The sequence below is a fragment of the Spermophilus citellus genome (genome assembly GCF_964194105.1).
Source record: "Spermophilus citellus genome assembly, chromosome: 18".
Lineage (NCBI taxonomy): Eukaryota > Metazoa > Chordata > Mammalia > Rodentia > Sciuridae > Spermophilus > Spermophilus citellus.
Window position 1 is genome coordinate 65,241,947 of NC_138200.1, and position 25,336 is coordinate 65,267,282.

At 53.9% G+C, this 25,336-nt stretch overlaps 1 protein-coding gene across 1 annotated transcript in view; it reads left to right on the top strand.

The window, feature by feature from the left end:
• Positions 1 to 25,336, top strand: part of CDH13 (cadherin 13) — an 880,020-nt gene that overhangs the window by 778,567 nt on the left and 76,117 nt on the right. The window contains exons 9-10 of the mRNA XM_081274813.1: positions 19,079 to 19,261; positions 23,957 to 24,210. Of these exons, the coding sequence (XP_081130939.1) occupies positions 19,079 to 19,261; positions 23,957 to 24,210 (437 nt within the window). The remainder of the gene's footprint in view (positions 1 to 19,078; positions 19,262 to 23,956; positions 24,211 to 25,336) is intronic.

The window sequence follows — 25,336 nt, forward strand, 5'->3', positions numbered from 1 at the left end:
TCGGGAAAGTTGGCCACAAGACCCCAAATTCATCATGTTAGGTTAAAAAGAAAAAGGACTTTTTTTAATCTTTTCTTTTTTGAATGATCAGAGACTCCAGCCTCTCCCAGGACGATGCAGAGCAATGCCGAGGCCTGGAGGTGACTCGATGCAGTCCTGTTACCTAGGCCCGATTAAGTTCCCACCATTTGTGTGTGTGTGTGTGTGTGTGTGTGTGTGTGTGTGTCTGTGTGTTGATCACTCACACGGGTGTGAAGAGCCATCATCACCAGGATACAAAACTGCTGCTTCAGCATAGAGATATCACCTCTTGCTGCCCCTTGATGGTTATGTCCACCTTCCCGTCTCCCCAGGGGACTCTAATCTGTCCTCCACCTCTAGTTTTGTCATCTCAAAGATGCTATGTAGAAGAAATCATATACTCCTACACTCCTAGAGATGATCTCCTTTCACTAAGCATAAAGCCCCAGAGGTCCATCCAAGCCGTTGCTCTCATGGATGCTTATTCTTATTTGTGGCTGCATAGTATTCCTTGGTATGCATGCTCCCGTTTCTTTAACCATTCACTCACTAAAAGATGCTGGCTGGCTCCTAGGTTGAAGCTATTTTAAATAAATCTGCTATGAGCCAGGCGCAGTGGTACATGCCTGTAATCCCAATGACTCAGGAGGGTGAAGCAGGAAGATCGCAAGTTCAAAGCCAGCCTCAGCAACTTAGTGAGGCCCTAAGCAACTCAGCAAGACCCTGTCTCTAACCAATATGTATATATGTGACTGCATGACCAATATGATTCTGCAACATGTACACTCAGAAAAATGAGAAATCATATCCCATCTAAGTGTGATATATCAACGTGCACAAATGCATTCTAATGTCATGTATAACTAATTAAAACAAATTTTAAAAATTTAAAAAGGGCTGGCGATGTGGCCAGTGGTTAAGTGCCCCTGGGTTCAATCCCTAGTATCAAAAATATATAAATAATTTACCATGAGCATTTGTGCCTTCCTCCCTCTGGGAGAAATGCCCAAGGGGACCAATTGCTTGGTGACATGCTGAGTGCGTGTTAGTTTCATAAGAAACTGCGCAACTCTTTTCCAGAGTGGTTATGCCATCTCCATCCTCACCAGCAATGTAGGCGAAACCCTGTTTCTCCACGTCCCCAGCAGCATCTGACACTATCGCCATGTTTAATTGTAGACACTCCTGTGGACATGGGCTAATAGTTCACTATGATTTTAATCTGAGTCTTCAATGGCCAGTATTAAATATCTTTCCATGTACGTATTAGGCATCTGTATCTTTGGTGAAAGGTCTGATCAGGAGCTTTGCCATTTTCTGATGGTATTTTTTTTAAGTATCGAATTTTTGAGAGTTATTTGTAGTCTATACGTGAATCGTCTGTCAGAGTTGAGGCTCACAAATATTTCTGTTAAGTCTGTGGCTTATCATTTTATTCTCTTACTAGAGTTTTTTCACAAAACAAAAAAAAAAAAAAAAGCTTTTGATTTTGATCAAGTCCAATTTATTCTTTCTTGGGTAGGTTGGTCCACTCTAAGGATTCTCTGCCTGGTTCCCAGGAGCTAACACGTATCCTGTTTTCTTCTAAAAGTTGCGTAGTTTTATGTTTTGCATTGAGTCCATGATCCATTTCGAGTTAATTTTTGTGTGGGGGTGTGAGATGCAGGCTGAGGTCATTTATTTATCAATGTGTGTGCAACTGCTTCAGTGCCCTTTTTAGAAAAGGCTTCCACAGAAGTGCTATTGTTAAAAAAAAAAAAAAAAAAAAAAAGAATCATTTGGGTGCATTTGTGCAGGCCTATTTCTGGGTTCTCCATTCTGTCCCATGGATCTGTGTCCCCCTCCGCTGACACCGCACTGTCTCGATCACTGTCGCTACAGAGGAAGGCTGAGCAGCAAGAACCGCAGTCCCTCCCACTTGATTCTTCTTCAAAAACACTTTAGAAAACAATTTCAAATGCACATGGAATTCATAGCATTTTTCCCCTCCAAAATTAATTTTTTTCTGATTGAAATGTAGTTCGTTCCCATTGTAAAAAAAAAATTTAATGATATGAACGTATCATGGAAAAAGCTAACAGTCCTCCCCACTCACCCAAGAGGCGACTCATCGAGACTTTGGTTCAGCATCACCAGATACCACCCTTTGCGCGTGGCAAGCCCTACTTTTTGATTCACAAATTTGGGATCACACCACATTTGTGTCTCACGGTCTGCGCTGGGGTTCTTTTCTTCCTGCTCATCTGTGAGTGGTACCTTATTTCTTCAGGACGTAGCAAAAGCGTGCTGTGGGCAGGAAGCAGAGCCTAGCGCCCGTCACCCGGCGATGCCTGTGTTGCGATATTCATACTTTGTTCCTTTGGCTTTTGCTGTGCGTGGGGCTATCTTGACCTTTCTTGGTGGCATCAAAGGACAGAGAACCCCTCCACAATGTGGGTGATTGAAGACAATTCACAGAAGCCATCATGGGAACATCAGAGAATAGGTTCCACCAACCCCGAGTCCAGGTCCCTCCAGCTGGGACGACAGGCAGGTACCACGGTGACTTCTCGGTTTACGGACAGTAGAGGCAATTCCCAGTAAGCCAACAGCACCCCAGAGTTGCCAAAGAGCCTCAGTAGGCAGGTCACGCCGAGTCCCTCCTGGTTTTTATACTTTGCCCAGTCACCAGCTCCCCCCAAACTGTACCCACCCCTCCTCTACACGGGAGCCAACCTAAAGGACAGCTGCATCCCTGGCCCCAGCCAAGCTTGCAGGTGTTGGGCCTCACCTCCAGGGGGCAGCCGGGAGCAGAGCCTGCCAGGTCAGCCCCACCCTAACCCACCTCTGGTGAGCTCCCTTGGCCCCTGCAGCTTAGGATATAAACATTCTGTAATCTCCTTCTCTTTATCTCATTTCTGCCTTCAGATGTGCCCTTTGAATGGCCCCCATTCTCTGGGTTTCATTAACTCAACACATTTTATTTCCACTAAGTAAACCCAAGACATTTCCATGGCCCAATACAATAGATTTTCCCTTTTGATCAATATGCCGAGCAATTCACTACCTCGTTCGTTTTAATGGCTCCGTGTTGCCTTCTGTCTGATGGAAGTCCCGGCTGACCAGCCCCCCGTCCACAGCGTGGTGGCTCCTGTTTCCCTCCTATAACTATTAGGGGCAGTCAAGAGCCTGGGGTGTGGGTCTGTGCGCATGTGTGAAGGTCTTTGCAGGATGGACTCTCAAAAGCAAAATGCCTGGCCCCAAAAGGAGGAGTTTAGAGCTCTTTTCTTAATTCCATCCAAGTGCTTTCAAATCGCCCCCACCAGGTTCCCCCTGAGGGCTCCGGCTCCTGGCCTGGCCTCCAGCTAACGGTGGAGGGAGGTCTGACGGAGGGTGGGGGGGAGGCCTGGTCCAGAAAAGCGCAGGGAGGAGCAGCACATTCTAGGCCTGTGAAAGGCCACGCGGTTGGAGCAGACCTCAGAGCAATGGGGCTCGGGGACAGTGGGGGAGACCAGTGCCCTCTTTGCCTCCGCAGACGAGGCCCTGAATCTGCAGCAAAGCCTCTCAGAGGAGCTGGGAAGACAGAGGGCCGAGGCAGGAGCAGGGACAGGTGCTCGGGCCAGTTCCTGGGCTCATGATTGGGGCCAGGGGTGGAATATTCTGGGCTGTCCTCTACCTTGGATCCTAAGATTCCAAGCCCCTTATTCTTGAACCTAACCCCATCCCTGAGTGTCTTCCTCCTGCAACTCAGGCTTGCACCTCGAGCACCTCCTCTGGCAGGCCCTGAGCTAACACTGTATCAAAAAGGTTACTGTATCAGAGCACCCCAGCTCCCCCACCCACCCATCCCGTGCATCACAGAAACCTCCGCAGGGAAGCCCCCTCGGCCACAGCACTCGCTAGCCCCGCAGGTGTCCTTTAGCAACCAGGCTGTGGGTGCACAGGAAGGGACAGAGGGAACAGAGAGGGGCATCATTTCCTACAGGTGCAGCACAGCCTTGGTGCCCTGAGCCAGCGAGGATAACTAGAAGCCAAAGGAGCAGGACCCTCGCTCCTCATGCACACGGGGAAAGGAGGTCACCTCCTTCCCTGCTCTTAGCCTGGGGTGCTGCGGTGTTCTGCCCTGTCCACATCGAGCCTGCACCCCTGGGAGAAGCCTTGGAGCTGTGCAGATCAGAGCTGGTGCATGTGAGAGTCGCGACACTCTCACTGTGTCCCTGGGGAACCTTTTCTCTCAGCCCTGACAGGGCACATATGGGAGCTGCCCAGAGCAAGCTGCCTGTGTCCTGGGTAAGTGTCTCTCCTCTGTGCATGTGTGCTGCCAGAGCAATGATGCTAGGTGTCACCCCACCTGGGGACACGCCCTCTCTGCAAAAGCTGTATGGGCCTGTGTGTGCCCCTGTGTGTACGTGTGTGTACCTGAGTGTGTACGTGTGTGTACCTGAGTGTGTACGTGTGTGTGCATTGTGTTTCATATGAACTAGGCATCCTTGAAACCTGATGGTCAAGGGACCCTCTTTCCATCTGAAGTTGCTATCACTGACTGAGGAGGGAGATGCAGGGCAATCCGGAGCGTGCGTCCCCCTCCAGTGGCCATCTTCTCATCTTCAACAAGCATACACCCTACCCAGGTGTTCCCTTGACTGGTGGGGCCCACCTGGGTCCAGACATAAACAGCACCCTCCCTGTCTCGCCCCCTCTCCCCTTGCCGTGGAGATGCATCATGAACACACGTCTGAGGTGCGATGCCAACAGCATCTGCAGCCTGTCACGTTTTCCCAGCTCGTCACGAGGTAATTGGAGGCTGGTGGCCATGGACATGGATGACTCCCAGGTCGTGAACCTCTCCTTAAACACCCCTGCAGGAGCATGGAGGGCAGAGGGTCTTGCAAAGCCCACAGGACTGACTCTGGAGGAACCACCCCAACATGCCGAAGGCCACTGGGGTCAGCACAGGTGCCTGGGGACTTGTGTCCTGACGCTGTTCCCGCAGACTGGCAGCTCCTCAGGCCCACATGTGCATGTCCGTGCAGGACACCCAGAGCAAGCCACCAGTGGTCCAGGACAGAGCAGCGCTCCAGCCCAAGAAAGCCTCCCACATGAGCTGCTATGGAGACTTTTAGGGTCATTTTGGTGACATAAAGTTTTGCTGAGTTTTAGATTTTAGAAATGGTCACAAAAGCTTGGACTTCCTGGTGCTTAATGTACAGACAGTGCCCAGTGCCTGTGATCTGCCAGAATCTTCCGTGGGTGGTGGCAGTAGGCCCTGCCACCCCCACCCCAAAGTCCCAGGCTTGAAAACAGTTCTCAGCCTCACTGATGCTCAAAGCAGGTGGCTGGGCCGAAGGGCCCCTGGGTGTCCCCGCCTCTGCTTCTGCAGCCACAGGCCCTGGGAATAATGAGAGCCCGTGGCTCTGGCTTGCCCAGAAGACAGAGGAGGTGATTTGTGCAAAGGTGGAGCCTGTATCTAGTCTTTCTTGCCTCCCTCTCCCGTCTCCTGTCTGCCTCTCCCCTCCCCCTTCCTGAGCCTGTTCCCACCCTCCCTGCAACCTGTCCCCGCTCCCCTTCCGTGGCTCCCTGCAGCCCCCTTTTCATCAAGGAGGGATTCCAGCCGAGGCCTCACCTTCTACTTCAGTTCCTTGACACCGCGAGCCCTCCTGTCCCCACGCAGACACCCCACGCCCTGCCCCCACCCTGCCTCCCTCCCAGGGTGTGGCAGAGCAGAAGTGGCTGTGCCCTGCCTGCTCCCCGTGAACGCCGCCCACCACCCCCTCAGCGCCCATTCAATCAGCCCCCAAAGGCCCTGGTTTGCTGTGTTTGCTGCTGTAATTACACCTCAACAATGGCCAATGACGTTATTCCCTGATTGCAAATAAAGTCACAGGGCCTGTGTGTGTGCCTTCTGGCCCGCCGCATCTTGCACCCCTTGCACCCGGGAGCTGAGGAGACCCAGCCTTGCCCGACGACCTGCAGTGGCAGCCTGAGGGCTGTGTCCCTTTGCTGTGTGCGATGTGGTTCTCTAAACTGGAGAGCCTTGAACATGTCTGTCACTTGAAAGGAGGGACAGGGATGGTCAGGGCAGCAGAGAGGAAGGGGCGAGGGTCAGGAGGTGAAGTCCTGGAGGACTGACTGGGGGGGGGGGGGCACGCTGAGCCGGACAGACAGCCTCCTAGCTGGGGAGGGGGCAGGAGCGGGAGAGGCGGGTTGGTGCCCATGCTCCATGCTCCTGGACTCTCCCTCCCAGGGGCCCCAGCAAGGTCTGCTGAGAGCAGCGGAGGGTCTGGGGGACCTTCTCAAACCTGCGGAGCTCCCAGTGAGGGAAGTGTGGCTTTTGCTGAGGTCCTGAGCCTCTGCCCGGCTGGCAGGAGGCGCTGAGGCTGCCGTCCCCGAACCTCCCGCTGAGGGGGGCTTGGGGGGCCCCGAGGGGGGCAGACTCCTGACCCCAGGGCCTGGAGCACAGCTCAGACTGGCCACGGGGAAGCCTGTTCTGACTTCCTGAGGTCTGTCCAGGAGCCCCTCAGGTGACCCTGGTGGGGACCCAGGCCTTTCTGTCATTCCTGGGTCTACTGGTGCCCACAGTCATAAAATGTCTGTCTTTATTTATTTTTTGTGAGAGGCCAGCCACAGTCGGGGAGAACAAAAGCAAGAAGGGCTCCCTTTCTTCTTCTTTTGTTAAGGGGATTTTCAGTTACTAATTCAAAAATTGTAGAGTGATGAAAACTACATCAATGATTTTCATAATAATTATCGTCTTTGGTTTTACCCTTGGATGTTTTTCTGGCAACGTCTGATTCGATTACCCAGCAGAACGTTGCGAGGCCGTTCCACTGTTTTCCTGGGAGGTTTGAGTCCAGGACCGACTTGCTCATTAATTTTGTCCCAGGGGAACCTGTGGCTGCTGTTCCCAGACACGGCGTAGGGTGAGCAGTGATTCTCCACCGTGGAGGAGTTCACACGCACACACACACACACACACACACACACACATGCCGATGTCTGGAGACATTTCCCCTCGTTACACTTGGGTGGCGGTGCCCCTGGCATCTAACAGGCAGGAGCCCAGGACACTGCTAAACACCTCGTGGTACACAGGACAGCCCCCAGCATTCACTTAGGCGTGTTATAAGCATTTTTATTTTTCACTTCATAGTCTCATAAGGGTAGGTACTATTATTTGGAGACATAGAGACATAGAGAGGTTAAGTGAGTTACCAAAGGTCACACAGCCAATATGACACAGATTCATGCGGCATTAAACATGAGTCACTGTCCTCTGTGGTCTTTTTCCACGTGGCAGGATGCCCTCAGGTAGTCTATCTCATCCCCAGATAGACTTCGATCACAGTGCGCCACCCAGGCTCCAAGCCCAGAAGGGACAGAGAGTGATCTTCCTAATTCCCCCCTGTCGTTGTGCCTGATTCCCGAGGGGTGGTGCTCTCCCATCTCTCCTGCCACTCAGGAAGTAACCTGAGCCGGGGGAGTTGCGGTTGGGCCCTGGGGACTGACGGGAAACGCCCTGGGGACTGACGGGAAACGGGAATCAATGGAGCGAGCGGGAGGCTGTGTGTAGAGCTGTCCTTCTGCTGAGACATTTGGGATTTAAATATAAATTGGAAGCTGTAAGTCGAGTCCACGTGTGAATTCGTACAAGTCCCTGGGAGAGGAGGCAAAGGTCTCCCTTGTCCTCGTTTGTACCGGGGTCGGCATCAAAGGCCCAACCCCGTGTGTGGTGCCCACCCGGCGGAGCAGAGATGCGCTGGCTCTGGCCAGAGTGGCCCTCGTGAGAGTGGCAGGAAGGGCCTGTTCCTGAGGGCCCGGGGCTCCGTCCAGCTCCAGCTGACCTGAGCAGCCCCGTGGAAACCAGGAGGAAGGAGGCGGCTTGCTGTGGTTCCCAAGCCTCCTGCCATTTCCAAGGGGGGCTTGGTCCTCAGGGACCTCCCCTGGGACTCACAGGCTGCCCCAGGAAGTATGCAAATGGCACGTGGAAGGAGCGTGGATGTGGACGTGACGCTGAGTGAAAGAAGCCAGACAGGGACGGCCCCACCATGCGCTCAGTCCAGGGAGACACCCAGAACAGGCTCATCCAGGCGGACTGAGGAGGGGCAGGGGACGGGGCAGCCAAACCCACAGGTTTCTCTGGGAGGTGACAACGGTGTTCTGAAGTCCATGTGGGATGGCCGCACGGCTGGGGATGCACCAGAACACACTTGGTGGCACCCCGGGAAGGGGCAAAGGTCACAGCATGTGAATCATATCTCAATAAAGCTGCTACCAAGCCCCCAGCACCACGTCTGAAGACCACAGGTGAAGCCACCGAGGGCCCCTGTCCAGGTGAACTACCATCTTCCGAGGCTTTGAAATCACAGCTGATTTGGCTTGGCACATATTTCTCCCCACAGTTTAGATATCAAACCAAATCGGGGGGAAAAAATCTTAATTCTAGGGAAAGAAACTCTCTAAAGATGGCAAAATGGGCCTTAATCTATATAAACTTCATGTGCAGCTCCTAGAATCAGGAATTATGTCTTATTTTTTCATATCTGGGCACAGTCCTGGCACTTAGGTATTAAGAAGGTGACGGGCAGTGGGCCCCAGGAGGTGGTGAAGAATTAACTTGCTGGAAGGAGCTTTTAAAAAATAAAGGAACTGTGTGGGAGGCTCGTGCCTGCTGTACTTCCTCAGGAGCTCAAGAGCTGGTGCTCTGTGGTCCGGGTTGCACCCCGACTCTCCCCCCCAGGAGCGAAACTCACGCACGAGGCACCCTCCCACCCTGAGCCCCCTGCCCAGGGCCAGGGCCAGCAGCAGAGCTCAGCACGGCACCATCCGCCAGAAAGCCTTGTGGAGGGCACAGGGACATGAAGGCTGGGGCGGGGATGGGGCAGAGCCGCTAGGAGTGTGCATGCAGTGGAGGGGTCAACCCACAGACGGGGCGTGCAGGTGACAGGCTGATGACTGCACCCAGAGGGGCCTGCGTGTAGATGGGAGTCAGGCAGGGGTGGGGACAGGTGGACAAGGACAGAGGGGTGGGTGGGAGATGGAGGGACCTTCAACCCCAGGCGTTCAGGCCACCTTGATGACTGGCTTCGCTCTTCCTCAGACACCGTCTGGGGGCAGGTCCTCCTGCCTCCTCCTGGGGGGACTTCACCTGAACATCAAGGCACAGCCCATAGTCAGGAGCATCCCCCAGAGTTCAGCAAAGGAGACTCGGAGCAAGGAGTGCGGGTCAGCAGCAGGGACAGGCAGGGACCCCGGGACTCTGAGTAGGGCAGCCGGGCAATGGCAGGGTGGGCAAGCAGGACAAGAAGATACGCAGACGTCAGGCCTCTCCGACGGAGAGCTGGCCAGCAGGCCTGGGCCAGGCAGATGGCTACCGGGGAGAGGACAGAGACCCAGGGAGCCTGTCTGTTCCACCAGAGAGCGGCAGAAGGACAGCTGGACATAGGAACGCAGCCCTTCTCAGACAGCCTTCCTGCCGCGGGGCGCTGGGGGGGCGCTGTGGCGGGGCTCTGTGGCTGGGCGCTGTGCCAGGGCACTGTGGTGGGGCTCTGTGGCTAGGCACCATGGCGGGGCGCTGTCTCCGGGCTCGCAGGAAGCAGGGTCTCACTGCTCCACTAGCCTCGTTCTCTGTCCCTTTCCATATCTTTCCACCGGCTTCATGATGCTGCCATCCGAGCGGCTGAGTGGCCCTGGACAATCTCTGGCTGGCTCTGCGGCTCCAGTTTTCCTGGGATGGAAGAGCATAGCTCAAGGCAGCTGCTCCACTGCCCTCCAGACAGCTGCTCCCAGGAATGCAGGTTCTTAGTCCCCTGACGGGGCAACACCACTCCAGCTTACCTGCCTCCAGGAGCCTGGGACACAGAGCGAGGACCTGGGGCAGAGCCGGTGTCAGGGAGGCAGGCCTGGCACCACCTGAGATCCTGCCCCATGAAGCGCTTCCTGGGATGGATTCACAGGAACCAGTGGGGAAGCCTCTGGATTTGGGTTCAGCTGTAGCTAGAAGTTACATGGCTGTGAACAGAGAAGGGACTCAGCTCCACGAGGGTGGGGACACATCTGCTCTACTGGTCACTGAGCCCCAAGCACCCAGAATCACACCTGGCACATGCAGAGAGATGTGCAGCAGCTTTCACGAATCCATGGAGAGAGCCCACCTCTGTCCCAGGGTGACTCTGGGCTGCTGCCGCACAAACCAGAGACTGTTGAAGGCAGGAATGAAAGAGGGCAGGGCAATGCCAGTACGAGGTGCCCAGACTGCCCACGGGCAGCTCCTGAGGGCCACACCTGGGACACGGGGATGGGATGGTGATCCATAGGCGTGTCGTGTGTGTGTGTGTGTGTGTGTGTGTGTGTGTGTGTGTGTGTGTGTAGGGGTGAAATACACATCTCCTGTCATTTCCATTATGATCATTCTAGTAACATGTCAGATTCCGTGTCTACAGGAATGTTTGCCATGTCACGCACCGTCACCGTCATCTGACTCTTGAACTCCTTCAACACCCAGCCACTTGGTACCCACCACACAGCCACTCTGCGTTCCCTCTGACCCTCGGCCAACCGTAAACCAGCTTTCGCTCTGAACGTTCCTATTCAGGATATTTGAGGGAAACTGAACGATACGATGGTGGAGGTCACACCAAGAGAGGACGCTGGTCAGCTGGAGGTGGGGGCGGACACGAGGGCACGGAGGGCAAAGCCAGAAATGAACCGTGGTGCCGTTCACGGGCAGAGGGGTGGAGAGGGAGGATTTTTTTCTGTGGAGATGGAGGCTAGAAAGTCCCAGTTTTGATCCTGTGATATCCCATCACAGCACCTGGGGGTGGGCCTTAGTGATCAACTTGAGCCCTGCTCTCAGCCCCAACAGTTCTCCTGACACGTCTGGGTCAGTTTGTGGAATACAGATGCCTGCCACCCCCAAAAAATCACTTCTCTAGAAGTGGGGCCCCGGTCGTTTTTGAGTCACCAGCAGTTTTTGAGGGTTCATTTTATGTGAATCTCATGAGCTCTCAGGGTTAGGAGCACCTGATCCCCAAATCTCAGGTAAGCAACTAGGGGCTCAGGGAAGTGGTGGGATTTACCAAGAACGTCCTCATGAGTTAGAGGCCAGCCTGAACCTGCCCTGCACCTGCAGAGGCCAGACCCCAGAGTACCCAAGAGGCCATGCTGCACCCCTGACAAGGCCGCTCCTCATCCACATTCAGATGTTCGTGGCCCCACGCGGATCTCTAGAGAAAATTGCTTTCCTTCCCAAAGCTGGACGACGTTCAATTATTTCATTCAAAGTACAAGTGTGTTTTGCATTTTCTTTCATTTTTTTAAGAAGAGGAACTCAACCAAAAGATGCTCATGTCAGTGGAAATAAAGGGTCCAAGTCTGGGGTTCAGAGGAAACAGAATGAGGGAAAATCCACTCCGTGGTTCTTATTTCCCTCTCACCACCTAATGTCATATTTACTCCATCGGCGCCCTAAGGCCGTGGTTTCCAAACTTCTTTTTAGCAGCAAAACTCTTCTTTTTTTTCCTAAATGAACTCTCAGGCAGGAGCTCTAAATAGAAAACAGATAAAAGGTGATAAAGACCTCGGCTGTGTTTATTGTTCAGGGCAGGGCTTGGTGCACTGGGGGACCCCTAGGCCCCTCTCCCCATCCCTGGTTCCCAGGAGCAAGTTCGAGAGGCCTCGCCTCACTGGGGTACTCTCCTGTCAGCCTGCAGTGGCTTTCGTTTTGCTTTAAAGAGAAAAAAAAAAATGTCCATGACTTGAGCCTGTTCTTCCTGAAACCCTGCGTCTTTAGTTCTGCAGACTCACGTGTCTGTCTGGCAGAGTTGAGGAGCCACATAGAGCAGGAGGACAGCCATCAGACAGGGACAGACCGACAGGGAGTCCCCCTCAAGTCCCTTGCTCGGCACCATCTCCACGTCTACAGCCGGCCTGTGACCTGGCTCATGGGAAATAACTGGCACCGCAGAGCATGCCCCAGGACAGCAGGCGGGTGGTGCGGCAGGCAGCACCTCGCTTCCTCCTTCGCCCGTCAGCTCGTCCCTGCACCTGAGAGCCGGGAGTTGGGGTACTCCTGGTGTCTCCTCTTGGTGGAAGGGGGCCACCGCTCAGCCCTCCATACCCAGAGCGGCCTTCCAGTCCTGGGTCACTGGGCTGATGAGAGGGGGTTTTAACAGCCCCCGAGGCAGGGAGCCTCAGACTCCCCACAGCACCTCACACCCATGAGTCGGTCCTGCAGGGTCAAGAGCCAGCCTTCCTGGGAAGCCAGGGGTCCCCAGAGCACCTCCGGGGAGCCTCTTCCTCTGGAGTTGGTCCCCCTCATTACTTAGCTGCCTCGGCCCCAGGGTTTCGTGGTCCCTCACCTGTTTAGGAACAGTGGGTGGCCTGAAGCCCTTAACCGGGGACACACTGGTTTCAGCAGGGACTGGGGGCAGATTTAATTCCCTCCAAACACTTTTTGGAGTCTGCAGGCTCCCTGAAGAAGACCTGTCTATCAAAACCCCCAGGGGTCTCCAGCCAAGGAGAACTCCCAGGTGCCACGCTTAAGTCACATGGAGCCGAGGGTGCCCCCCCGGGGCAGAGGCTGGCCAGGCACACGCAGGGCCCTGGGTCCACCCCAGCTCTGCAACAGCAACAGAAATGACACCTGCCCACCATGGGCACGACAGTTCAGTCGCCTCCCTTCCCTCAGTAGGAAGAGAGAAGGCTGGTCACTCTTCTCACTGAGACCCGGGGCAGGCACCAGGTGGGCTTCCTCCCTGGGTCTCCATTCTCCAGACAAGATGACACCAAAGTGTGATGTGCCTCTCAGTCCGCTCCCTTTATGGGAGGTGTGGCCAGGCCCTGGGGAACCGCTGACCAGGCTCTCAGGAGCTCCCATGGCGGGGACACCCCCTGGTTGTCTGCTGGACAGCTCAGACTCCTGGGCCGAGTCCTGTTGCTCATGGCGGCTGCGGGCCTGGCCCGGCACTTCACGTACTCTTCCCTGGGTGAGCCCTCGCTCCTGGGCCTTGAAATCAAAGCTCTGGTGCCCGCTTTGGAGAAAAAATGTTCCTCAGGCCCTGGGCTGGGATGAGCTGGTGGTTCCTGAATGTTCTTTCCCCTGGTCCTACAGGTGCCTCAGGGCTGGCCACGTCTGTCCTGCCACAGGTGGCCAGGAGAAGACTCCAGAGGTCCACTCACCTTGAGCGGTGGCTCATAAGCAGCCTGTGACCTGAGAGAGCTCCGGGGCCCTGTGTGGCTCTGTGGTTAATCACCACTGAGAGCATCTCCGAGGCAGCCTTAAGACTCAGAATGAACTATACTCACCACTCTGGGTTGTGTGCTGTTGGAACTTAGAGATTGTGTTTGTATGCTGTTCTGTGCCCTTTATGTATACAATTAAATTTATGATATTTATAATAATATATATAAACTATTTTATAACATTCTACATGTGATATATATGTGTGTGTATATATAAAATGTGTGTGTGTGTGTGTGTGTGTGTGTGTGTATATATATATATATAGAGAGAGAGAGAGACAAAAATATTACATGTAAGCTAAACACAAATGTTCTGCTTTCCTCTGAAACATATTGTTTTACTCTTCATCTTTGTATATGGTATGAGAAAGAGGGTCAAGATCCACTTTTCCCTACATGGACACCCAGTTGACCCAGCCCCATTGATTACAATGACCATTAGCTGGAAACTAAATCACATCTAGACATAAAGGCATCCATAATGGGCCACAGATCAGCCTGGGCTGTACGGTAGTGAAGGAAAGCATTTCAGAAATTATAGAAGCAAGAGCCGGGCACAGCGGCAAACACTGTAATCCCAGAAACTCAGGAGGCTGAAGCAGGAGAATCACAAGTTCAAGGCCAGCCTCAGAAACTTTGTGAGGCTCTAAGCAATTGAGCAAGACCATGTCCCAAAATAAAAAATGATAAATAAAGGACTAGCGATGTGGCTCAGCACCCTTGGGCTCAATCCCTAGTACCAAAAATATTTTTTAATTATAGAAGCAAATGGTGGGGATACATCACAGTGTGTGCAACATAAAAAGAGGGAGCTACCCACTAGGAAAGGCCATTCCTTCATTTACTGCCACATTTCTCACGTGGTAGACTCCCCAGCGTGCCATGGGCACCTAATGAACACCTGCTAAAATGGATTCTTGCATCTCTTTGCGGAGCTGAGGGCTCATCAGGGACCAGCTGGCACAGCTGACCTTCTGGTGGGGTCACTGCAGGTAGCTTTCCTCGCCTTGGCCAATACGAAGAGCCCGCTGTCAGAGCAGGACCAGAGTACGCAAGGATGCAGCGTCAGGGATCTGTAACCCAGAGGAGCCCTTCCACAGGATCCAGGGAAATCAGGACACACTCAAATAGCCACGTCATTAGGTGTTTGGTGATGAGAACGGGAAGCCATGGGCTGGGAGCCGCACACTCTTATTTGTTAGTAAGAATTTCATGGGATACAGAGCAACATCTATCCCCACTGTCATTGCTAAGACACTAACCCCTTGCTGCACATGCCCGGCTGCGTGCCAAGCCCCTTAACTGTAATGTCATGTTTATGTCACTCACGGTCCCTACGGGGCCAACCTGCAGCAGAGGGTTCACTCTTCCGATAAGCCACGTCCTTTATGTAAACGCAGTCTGCCAGAAGCCTGGAAGCTGTTGTGAGCTGGATTTCCCGCAATCTCGGCCCTTTTATCCTCACAAATAGAAATTCAGTTTAGAGGGCTGGGGATGTGGGTCAACCGGTAGCGTGCTCGCCTGGCATGAATGCGGCCCGGGTTCGAGCCTCAGCACCACATACCAACAAAGATGTTGTGTCTGCCGAAAACTAAAAAAATAAATATTAAAAAAAATTTAAAAAAAGAAAAGAAATTCAGTTTAGAAATCTTTCCTAGACCTCCTCTTTTAATTCCCAAAGTCAATTCCCAGATGACTACACCCAAGCTTCTCCAGTTCTCTGTGAAACCTCAGGGTCAATGGCTCCTGCACCTGGGCCCCCGCAGGCCAGCATGCAAGCTGGCCCACGTCCAGCCCCTTAGAGCCATCTGCTGACCTTCCCCACTCGGCTTCCCAGGGGGACCTTCCTATGTGTGCCCTCCGTCGGTGTGGGAGAAAATCCAGTTCCACCTCTCCCTGAAGATGATCTCTGGGCTTAGTCCATCATCCCTAATGACCCTCATGGAACTCACCCCATCTCTTCAAAGAAAGAAGGAAATAACTCAGGTCCGAATTGAAAGAGCTCATGAGCTTCAATACGCCCTCCCAAGCCAATGGCCCACGATCATTGTATGAAAATAAGTTTTACGTCTGGTATTTGATTTGCCACATAGTTTAACAGAAAAGTAACTTTATCTATTTTTTTCCAATTAAAGGAAGTAATGTTACAATCAATAATTCCTCTACTCTGCTTTGGTAAATTAATGTCTTCCTATTGTTTTTAAATCACAAAGTGAACATTGCTATAGAAATGTAAAATGGTACTATTTCATTTTAATCTATTTAATTTTCCATTCTTGAATTACATAATGGGGTTAAAACATTGAATAGAATTAATAGAATGAGTATTTAATTAAGCAATAATGAGTTTCTAAATGCATGCTCAAAGAAACTAGCTTTATAGTTTATGCAAGAATCAGATAATGGTCTTAACAAAGACCATAATAATTGTGTTGAATGTTTTCTATATTTAAAGATTTTTGTTTTTTTTTTCTGAATTCTCTCAGGAGTAGATTTAAACAAACCCAATTCCTTGATTAGGCTCCACTTTGCTTTCAAGGTAGATTCTGAGTGTCTTTCCCAGCCATCCAGCCCCCGCACTAGAGGTGCCATAGGCCACCTTTGCCTCCTGACATCAAGCATTCCCCATGGTCCCCCGCATTCCACCCGAACCCTCCTTCCTTCTGCTCTGTGAACACACAGGCCCTCCTGCCACCCGGCCTCCGCTCCCACCACCCGGCCTCCGCTCCCGCCACCCGGCCTCCGCTCCTGCCGGTCCAGATGCCTCAAAGGCTCTACCCTCCTCCCCTCCTAACTCCTCCTCTTCTTTCAGTTCTCAAAGAATTTTCCCGATGATTCTTCTCTAACCAGGTCGGGCACCTGCCCCCACCAACACACACTGTACAGACCCCTCGAGAACCCTGTGATTCTTCCTGAGCAGTGAACACATGTCTGTAATTATCTATTAGTTCATACCTGTCTCTCCTTCCAGCCCATAATCTGCCTGAGAAAATATACCACATCTGCTTTATTTACTAGTGTATCCCTAGATGGATGGATGGATGGATAGACAGATGGATGGACAGAGAGAAAATGGATAAATGATGGGTGAATGGATGGAGGATGGATAGATGGATGGACAGATGGATGGATGGATGGATGGATGATGGATGATATGTAAATATGCCGACGAACCCATTACTACCTCTAAGGACACATGAGGGCCACGGTACACCCTTCTGAGATTTCCTAGAACATTGCCATCTTGTGTTCTCTGCCAGCCGCTTTGGTCAGTGCTACAGACATGAAAACCTATGTCCTGGGAGCAGCTGCCCAGGAGGGTCTCACAAACAGGGCTGAACTTTGGTTTAATCAAGTGGCTGGCTCACCCATTCGCCAGATCTTCAGGCCCAGTCGTGTTGGGCGCCAGCCTGTGTGCTGTTGAGGCTGACAGGTCATCAGGCTCCATGACCCACTACTAGGTCCCTCACACCACAAAAAATGTGATTTTTAAAGCCCATGAAAATCTATCATAGTAGGAGGGGCCAATGAGTGCGAACGGCCTGGGGTCAGAGTCAGTTCTGCAGGCACTGTCCTGGAGCATCAGTGACTTGCCACAGCCTGGCTCCTGCCTGACTTTGTCCTTTGGTGTCTTCTCAGTCCTCTGTCCCCATGTGTAAGATGCCTGAAGCCCCATGCAGCGGCCCCCTGTGAGAAGCTGCAGACCCGCCAGGAGGGGGCAGGCAGAAAGCTCGCGCCCTCCTCGCCCTCCTGCCTAGGCCACAGGGCACTCCTCTGCGTGGACAGCCATCTTCTCATGGGCTAGGACGTAACTGCGTTTCCACGGGCTGGTGGTTCCCAGCACCCTCTCGTCCCGTACACCAGTCCCACCAAAGGTCTGCCCCGTTTCCTAAGGAACAGGTTCAGAAAAGCCACGAGGACAGGTTGTGAACCGACGTCCATGGCCATCAGCAGGGACGAGCCCTGGTTCCCTGGCGCTGGCTACAGTCAGGGCTGGGTGATTGGCCTGGACAGTGGGCACCTTGAGGAGCCTCGGAGCAGAATTGGTTGAAAGCAGAGATTCTGGAATCCAGGAGGCCAGGTCTGACCTGGTTCACACAGGACTCTGGGCCAGAAAGCCTCTCTCTTCTTTGGGCAATCGTCTTCATCGGCATCTGAAGGGAAGGTCGCAGGCGTTTCTCCAAGGCTCCTGGACCCAGCCCCCTTCCTGCTGAGCCAGCAGTGCTGCAGGCCCCTCGGCCCCAGGCTCAGGCCTCCTGCCCGCCCAGAAGGGAGGGCACTCTGCTTGACACCCGCTTGACCTCCTTAGACTTGGACTCTACTACCTTTCTCACCCTGGATGGTGTGTTAGAATTATGTGGGCAGGCTCAGAGAACAGGGGCTCCCAGGCCTTACCCCCGGCCAGCTGGGCTGGTACAGGACCCAGGCATATATTTAAAGCTCCATAGAAAATGTCCATGTGCAGTCAGGGCTGAGAGCCCCTGATCTGGTTTTCCAGCTCCAGAACTCTGTGGTTTTTTGAGAGCAAGAAAGGACAGGAGCCAAGGCCACCGTGCTCAAACAGGGATCAGAGGGACCCGACCGAAGTAGCTCCTGCTGGAGCCATTCCCTGTGACCGCATCCTCAGTGCCCTGCTGGCCTGCTGTGACATGTTCTGGAGCGTCCCAGCTCCCCTGTCATGGCAGACAGGCAACTCCCCCAGGTTTGAGGAGGAGTGATAGATACATTAGTTCCCATCCCACCCATCCCCCAAGGCGTCCAGACGGGGCTCCTGATTAATGATTTGTTAGTCGATTAATCAGTGGCTGCCTTTGAAACCTCATTTCTCAAATGACTTCTCTTTGAACACCAGGCCTTTTTGACATCATCTTACTATCTCCAGATTCACTTGGCTCCTAATTAAAATTCCAAGATATTTCTTCTTGATGTCAGCTTATTGGTATTACTTGTTTATAAAATATTTGCAAACAGATTACTGTTCACCTGTCGTGTGTCAGAGGGAAGCAGCAAAACAATGCTTTATGCTTCTGACTCAAAGGAAATGTGTTAATGACAGCTCATGGAACCCTCCATCGAGGAGAAAGCTAATTTTTCATTGATTGATTGATTTCCCCCACGCCTACTGGCAGCAAGCTTGTGAGATGTACTACAACAGAAACACAGGAGGGGCAGGCCTACAGACGGTGGGTCTCTGTTTCCATAGCAAACGGCTCTCCAGCCACGTGGGTGGTGGGCAAAGGGCTGGGGAGCAAGCTGCTTCTCCTCCTCAGAGGGGAGGGCAGCTGCAGCAGAGGCTCTGGAAGCAGACCCTGGCCTGAGCCCCAGGCCCTCTGCTGGGAGTCCTGGCCTCGGCTGACCTGGTTGTGGAGTGTGAGCGGGGCTGCAGGAATCAGAGCGCACAGGAGCACCTGATGGCTCACGCTCTTGTTCAACAGCAGAGCCAGGGTCCTGGCCATTCCCTCCATGTGGAGGCTCAGGGACCAAAGTCCCCTCATGGCTCCCTCTCCCTGGGGGCCTCGGGCTTGTGAGCACTCAGGCAGGCAGAGAAGAAAGAGCACAGGCAGGGGCTCCACGTCTCCTGTCCTCCTGCCCAGCCCAGCACATTTCCACCCACGTTCTATGGGAGAGAAATTAGTCTCGTGACCTCACCTAAGTTCAAGGGGAGCCCAGAGGTGCAGCAGAGCATCTTCTGAGCCATAAGCCTCCCGTGTTATGTCATTTGTTATTAAATGAGGTCATGTGGGGCGTCCCCAGTACTGTGCATGCGGGAGGGCTCCACACAGGGCCTTTGCTGTGTACTTTTCAAAATAGTGACAGTCACCATCTCCTTGGTTTGCAGTTTCAAGCCACAGTGGAGGAAGGAGCTGTGGGGGTCATCGTCAATCTGACGGTGGAAGACAAGGACGACCCCGCCACCGGCGCGTGGAGGGCTGCCTACACCATCATCAACGGAAACCCAGGGCAGAGCTTCGAGATCCACACCAACCCCCAGACCAACGAGGGCATGCTCTCCGTCGTCAAAGTAAGGTTATGTGACGCGGCTGCAGGGAGCAGGGAAGGCGGGTGGGACCCCGGAGAAGACCATAGACAAGGCCCACTCTCTTCCTCGAGTTCACAGAGCAAAGCACTGGTGGCCCTCAGGAGCAGCTGTGCGCTCGACAACATAAGCCAGCACCCTGGATCTCCTGTTTTATAGGTTCTGGAAAACCCAAAGTCAGCTGTGACTTTAAGGAAACCAAACTTACATTGAAATGCAATTCTCAGTAGGTTTGCCCCTGAGTTAGCAAAGGATGGGCCAAAATGGAACCTGCAAAGGTTCTTTAAAGAACTGTGCTCCGAGTGTGAACTGCTGTGTTTCATCTTCATCTTTCTCAGCAGAGTCTCCATTATTGTCCTAGAAACAAATGCATAACAGTTCTAAAGGGGAGGGCTTTGGGGAAGCTGCCGGCAACCAGCAGAACCACCCTCTCTCTGGCTGCCAGTGGAGAGGAAGGAGGAAGAAACACAACCCCAAGAACCAAGCCCTGTGTGTGGTCATGCAGAAGTGTCCCCGCGAGGGACGCTGCACAGAAGGGGCCAGGCAGGTCCCCTCCAGTTTTCAAGCTGCTCCACTGTCTCTAGGAAGTCCCAGGGCCAGTTCCTGCCAGAGCCCAGCCTTCACCGGAACAGAGTCTCTTTCCTAGTAGAGGCCACCATTGGCCTCCAAAGCAGGCAGGAGTGTATTTGTAGTATTTGCAGAAGCAGCGGGCAGAGCAGAGACCTCGCCCCCAACTCCCTGTGTGCCAGCACATCCGCCTCAGTTTCCCCATCTGCAAAGGAGGGTGGTGATACATCAGACCTCTTGGGCGGTTGTCTCAGTGCATTGATAGTGCTTGATGGAGGACCCTCGGACATTTACTGCTCACAGTTCTGGAGGCCGGAAGCCCAAGGTCAAGGTGCCACAAACTGTGTCTAGCCAGGGTCTGCTTTCTCGTCGGTGGAGCTTCCTGCTCTCCCTTACATGGTGGAAGAGGCAAGGCCGTCCTCTGGAGCCTTGTGCATCAGGACACTAATTACCTACCAGTGTCCCCACCTCCCCAGTGCCCTTAGACTGGGAAATAGGATTTCAACATATGAATTTGGGGTGGACACACACATTCAGTCTATCGTAGTTGTGAGGACTTCAAACATTAGTATGTAAAATGTTCAGAACGGTGACTACTACTCAGTCTGTGTCAGTTTCCTGCTGCTGCTACAACAAATGGCCACAAAGGTAGTGGCAAAATTTTTTTTAAAATCATGCATTTATTATCTTGCAGTTGTGGAGGTCAGAAGTCCAACAAGGGTCTCACTGGGCTTAAATCCAGATGTGAGCCGGGCTGCTGCCTTGGGAGGCTCTGGGGAGACAGCTCCTTGCCCTTTCCACTTCTAGACCCTGTCCCGGCCAGGCTGCAACCCTAAAGCCCGCAGTGCAGCACCTTCAGATCCCTCTCTGGGCCCTCCACTTCCTCTCTAGCCCTTCCTTTCCCACCACTGAGTCTCCTGCTTCCTCCTCCTTGGCCCTCCTTCCTGGCTCTTCCTCCGACTCTGTGATCCTTTGGGTCCACTGGATGATCTGCGACAGCCTCTGATCCCAAGGTCTCCGATCCCGTCCATCCTTCTGCATGTAAGACCGGTGTGCAGGGCTCTGGGGTTGGAGTGTGGAAACGCTGGGGGGTCATTCTGCCCTCTGCAGAACCGTATCAACAGCGGCACCATCTGAGCTGCACACGGTGGCTCCAGGGTCCTGCCCCTGAGAATGACAGATCTCAGACACTGTGGCCTGTTCAGGTGGCCCCCGCCCCCCCACGCCCTGCCCTTTTCAACCTCTGGCCTTCCCACTTCTCCAGTAACAGACAGCAAAGCTGTCAGGAGACCTGGCCAGGGCTTCCTGCCCCTGTGGGGCACATTCAGAGCTGAGACAGTCATGGAGTAGCGCAGCCCGACCGGCCTCTACGCTTGCCCTCAGGCGACTCCCCAACCCTGCAGAGGACGAAACTCAGGTAGACACCCCTCCATGGTGATCTGTTCCCCCACAAGTGTTCACTAGGGCTCCAGGAAACGTTAGCGCAGCAGGACTAGCAGGAGGAGCGCTCTCTCCCGGCCCTGCCTCGTCCACAGCGAGGCTCTCAAATGGGCCCAAGCAAGAATCTCCTGAAACGCTAGTTCAAGGCAGGCTCCCAGGCAGGTCAGTACGGGGAGAACAGGTGCACCGTGACTCTGAGATTCGTGGGGCACACCCCTAGGTCCCTGGGGGGCTCCATCAGCACACCCTCCCTCTCTGCAGACTGTGGCGGGAGGGACCCGCAGAGGCCAGGCCTGGCCCTGGTTTTACTTTACCCTTGACTTCCTTTGCTTCAGAAGGAGGCTGCAGACAGAAATCAATAGGAAAGGCAGGAGCACCCCTGCTTCTCAGCACATCTGAGGCAAAACTAGGACACCTCTCTAAAGAGGCAGAGCTGGCCATGCTCTCTGATGCCCTCCTTCCTGCCCAAGACTCTGTGAAACTGTTAGGAATGCTTTCTGCTGCAAGTCCCAAGATGCCAGACCAATAGTGCCTTCAGTTATAAACAAAATCTAAGAATTTTCCTAATTGGATAAAAGTAGGCCAGTCCTGGATTGACTGGCAGCTCAAGGTGTCAGAGAACCAGAAGAGGGTTATCTTAGTTGCTTTGGGCATTTTCCTCATGAACATAAAATGGCTGCAAAGACCCAGGCATCATGTCTTCCCTTGGCTATGAAACAACCAGACAAATGAGAAAGCATGTTCTCCTATGTCCCTCTCCTCTTGCCAGAGAAGAAAATTCTTCTCCAAGTGTCCCTCAGCCAATTTCCTCTTATGTTTCATTGACAAGGAACATATATATAGCTACCCTTAGTGAAGGCTGAGCAGGTCCAAACCTGGCCTTTTGGCCTCTGCAGTAACAGGTGGGCCAGGGAGAGGGGGTTGGTAATGGCTGGAGGGCAGTCACCATGAGCAGGTCTGCCCTGGCCAATCTGAGGTCCAGCATACGGATGAGCTAACAGGAAGCTGGTGTCTGGGGCGTCCAGCTTCCCACCCAGGCTGAATCCTGGCAGATGAGAACCTGTTTCCCTTTAAAACCTCTGGTCCAGAGCACCCTGACTTGGTTTGTAGACCTATCCCTGACTGCCCAAAAGCTGTTCTTCCATTGGAGTGGAATCCACCCCGCATTTGAGGTCTATTTGTTTCTCTATCCTCTGAGAAGGAAGCATCCGGAAAGTGCCCTGTCATGGGCTGGGAAACCACAGTTGCTTCACCTCTGAACCTTCCCCTGCCGGGCAGCCGCCTGGTCCTCCATCCCTCTGAGTGTGGGACGCTAGCACTGCATGCAATAGCTATAATTATTTATTATGAAAAATAATGTCATGTCTCTAAAATAACTGGCTCGGTCTGCAGGACGCGAGTTAGGACTCTTGTGTCACCCTCTCTCTGCCCACTGGCCTGGTCCCTGTGGCTGCCCTTCTGCTGTCCTCCTTAATGGGCTGCCAGTCAACCCCCTGGCTCTCGGGCGTCGTGTCCTCCTAGAGAGCAACCCACTGCCTCCTGCAGCCTGGCCCCAATGAGCTCCCTACTTGCTTTTCCGTGGACCTGAGAAAATAACCGTCCAGGTGACAAGTTTATCCTGGTCTCACCTAAATGTGTCCCCATGCACACTCGGTCACCGGAGCCCCATTCTGGAAAATGTCACTCTCACTGCATCGTGGGACTCCTGTGACGTTTGGTCCCCAGGGCTGTCGCAGTGCTATTGCTTGTGATGGGTTTCTTTGTGCATCTGACGTGGCCCACCCAGTCGCCAGGGAGGACCTTTGCAAAATCACCGGGAACGGCCCTCCTCAGGGGCAGCCGTCGGCAGTGGGCAGGACCGTCATCGCTGTGTAGGGCTCTGCTGGCCTCGCTGTGTGACTGGCCTCTCTCTCCCCTTTCCCAGTAAGTGGTCACAGAGCCCCGGCATCTTGGTGACAGCTGAAAATGCCCGACACGTTTCCACACCTCCGAGGGCAAAGGGCCCAGCGTCCTGGCCCACGTGCCCAGATTCTCCAGTTCTTTTTTTATATATATTTATTTATTAGTTCTCGGCGGACACAACATCTTTGTTGGTATGTGGTGCTGAGGATCGAACCCGGGCCGCACGCATGCCAGGCGAGCGCGCTACCGCTTGAGCCACATCCCAGCCCGATTCTCCAGTTCTTTTCCCTCCGGAGCTCCCGAGGAGCGACTGTCACCTGGAGGTGATGTAGAGGCCGAGCCTTAGCCTCCAGGGCAAGGGGGAGACGCATTAAGGCGGCCCCGGTCGGCCTGTTGGTTTGGTCCGGTGTGTGAGGGAGACGGGGCCCTTGCTCTCATCACTGAGCCCCGCAGGCGTCGGGGCTTAGAGGTGACAGGCAGGAAGCTCTCCATGCCTGTGTGGCCTGCGAGCTGCCTGCGGAGGCGGGAGGGAGGTGGGGCGCTCAGGCTGGAGACAGGTGTGGCTGTTTACTTCTCCATCTGAGCGCGTCGACCCTGCCGACCTCATTTGGTATTTATGTTTCATTTTCGTAAAGAAGACACCCAAACTGCGTAAGACCAAGGCCCCAAAGCCCAGGTCCCTCCCCGCGCTCACAGGATGCGGGGGGCTCTGTGGGCAGCTGTCCACCCTCGCGGCACGTGCGGGTCCTGACCCTCCCGTCTGCCTTCCAGCCCCTGGACTACGAGATCTCCGCCTTCCACACCCTGCTCATCAAAGTGGAGAACGAGGACCCGCTGGTGCCCGACGTCTCCTATGGCCCCAGCTCCACGGCCACCGTCCACATCACCGTCCGGGATGTCAACGAGGGTCCAGTCTTCTCCCCGGATCCCATGATGGTGACCCAGCGAGAGAACATCTCCGTGGGCAGCGTGCTGCTCACGGCCAACGCCACCGACCCCGACTCGCTGCAGCATCAGACCATCAGGTGGGTGTGCGCTCGCGCCCGCAGGCGGCCGCTGGGCTTCTCCTCCCCGCGCGCGCGGGAGTTGGTAGCCAGGAGCAAAGCGCCACTAAATGAAGCCTGTGCGTGATCTGGCCAAGCAGGGACAGTGGCAATGAGGAGCCTGTGGCTGGTGGAACCAGGGGACGGGCTCTGAGTCCCTGCCCCTGACTCCAGCACAGGAGGAGATGGCCTCAGGGCTGTGTCCCCACAGGACCATTCAGTTCTGCTGGCACCAGGGCCACTCCCCGAGGGAGAGAAAGGGGCCACACAGGTGGCACTGCAGAGGCTGGGCCTGCCTTGCCCTCACCCCACATTGTGAGAACGGCCCCAGCTGCTGCATTTACCAACAGGGTATGGTGAATCCAGACAGGCTCACGGCTTGCTCAGGGCCGCCCGGCACAGTGGCAGGAAGTGGGGCAGAAAGGGGCCATCTGCCATGCCCACAGCCCCTTCTGCTGAACGCTAGTTGACTCCGAGCTGTCAGAGGAAGGCGCAGAGAGGTTGCCTGCTACCTCCAAACACAGCGCAGCCTTAGGGTCGGCCCCGGGGTTGGAGGTGGGGCAAGGCAGTAGAAATGCCCATCTTCATTTCTTAGGCTCGGCCTGGTGCTTAGACAGCAGGTGTTTGGTAATGAGATTTAATTAAGTGGTCTTTACTACGGTGTTTTCAATGTCAGCAAATACAAGACTCCCTCGAGGGGACATCTTTTCACAAATCAGCATTTGTACGGGTCCAAATGTGCGCTTGCCCCTGCCAAAGTTACTGCCTTTCCCCCCCCAGATCTGATCTTGGCCTTCTGTAAGCACAAATGATCAAACACAGACACACCCTGATAAACAGGCGTCTGGTTTCCCTGACTTGAATACCTGTGGCACAGTCGCCTGGTCGGCCACTTTCCTACCACTGAGCGAGCTGCAGGGAAGATGGAGTGTCCCAGCCCTGAAGAGGATTTGTTTTTACAAGGAAACTTCCCGAATGCCAGCTGAACTGGATAATGGTGCGGAGTAATACCAAAGGCCAAATCCTACAATAACGTGAATCTGAAACAGATGTTTTTCCTCCTCGCCCCTCCCCACAGCCTGGTCTCTGGCAGGAGAGGGCACCCCCA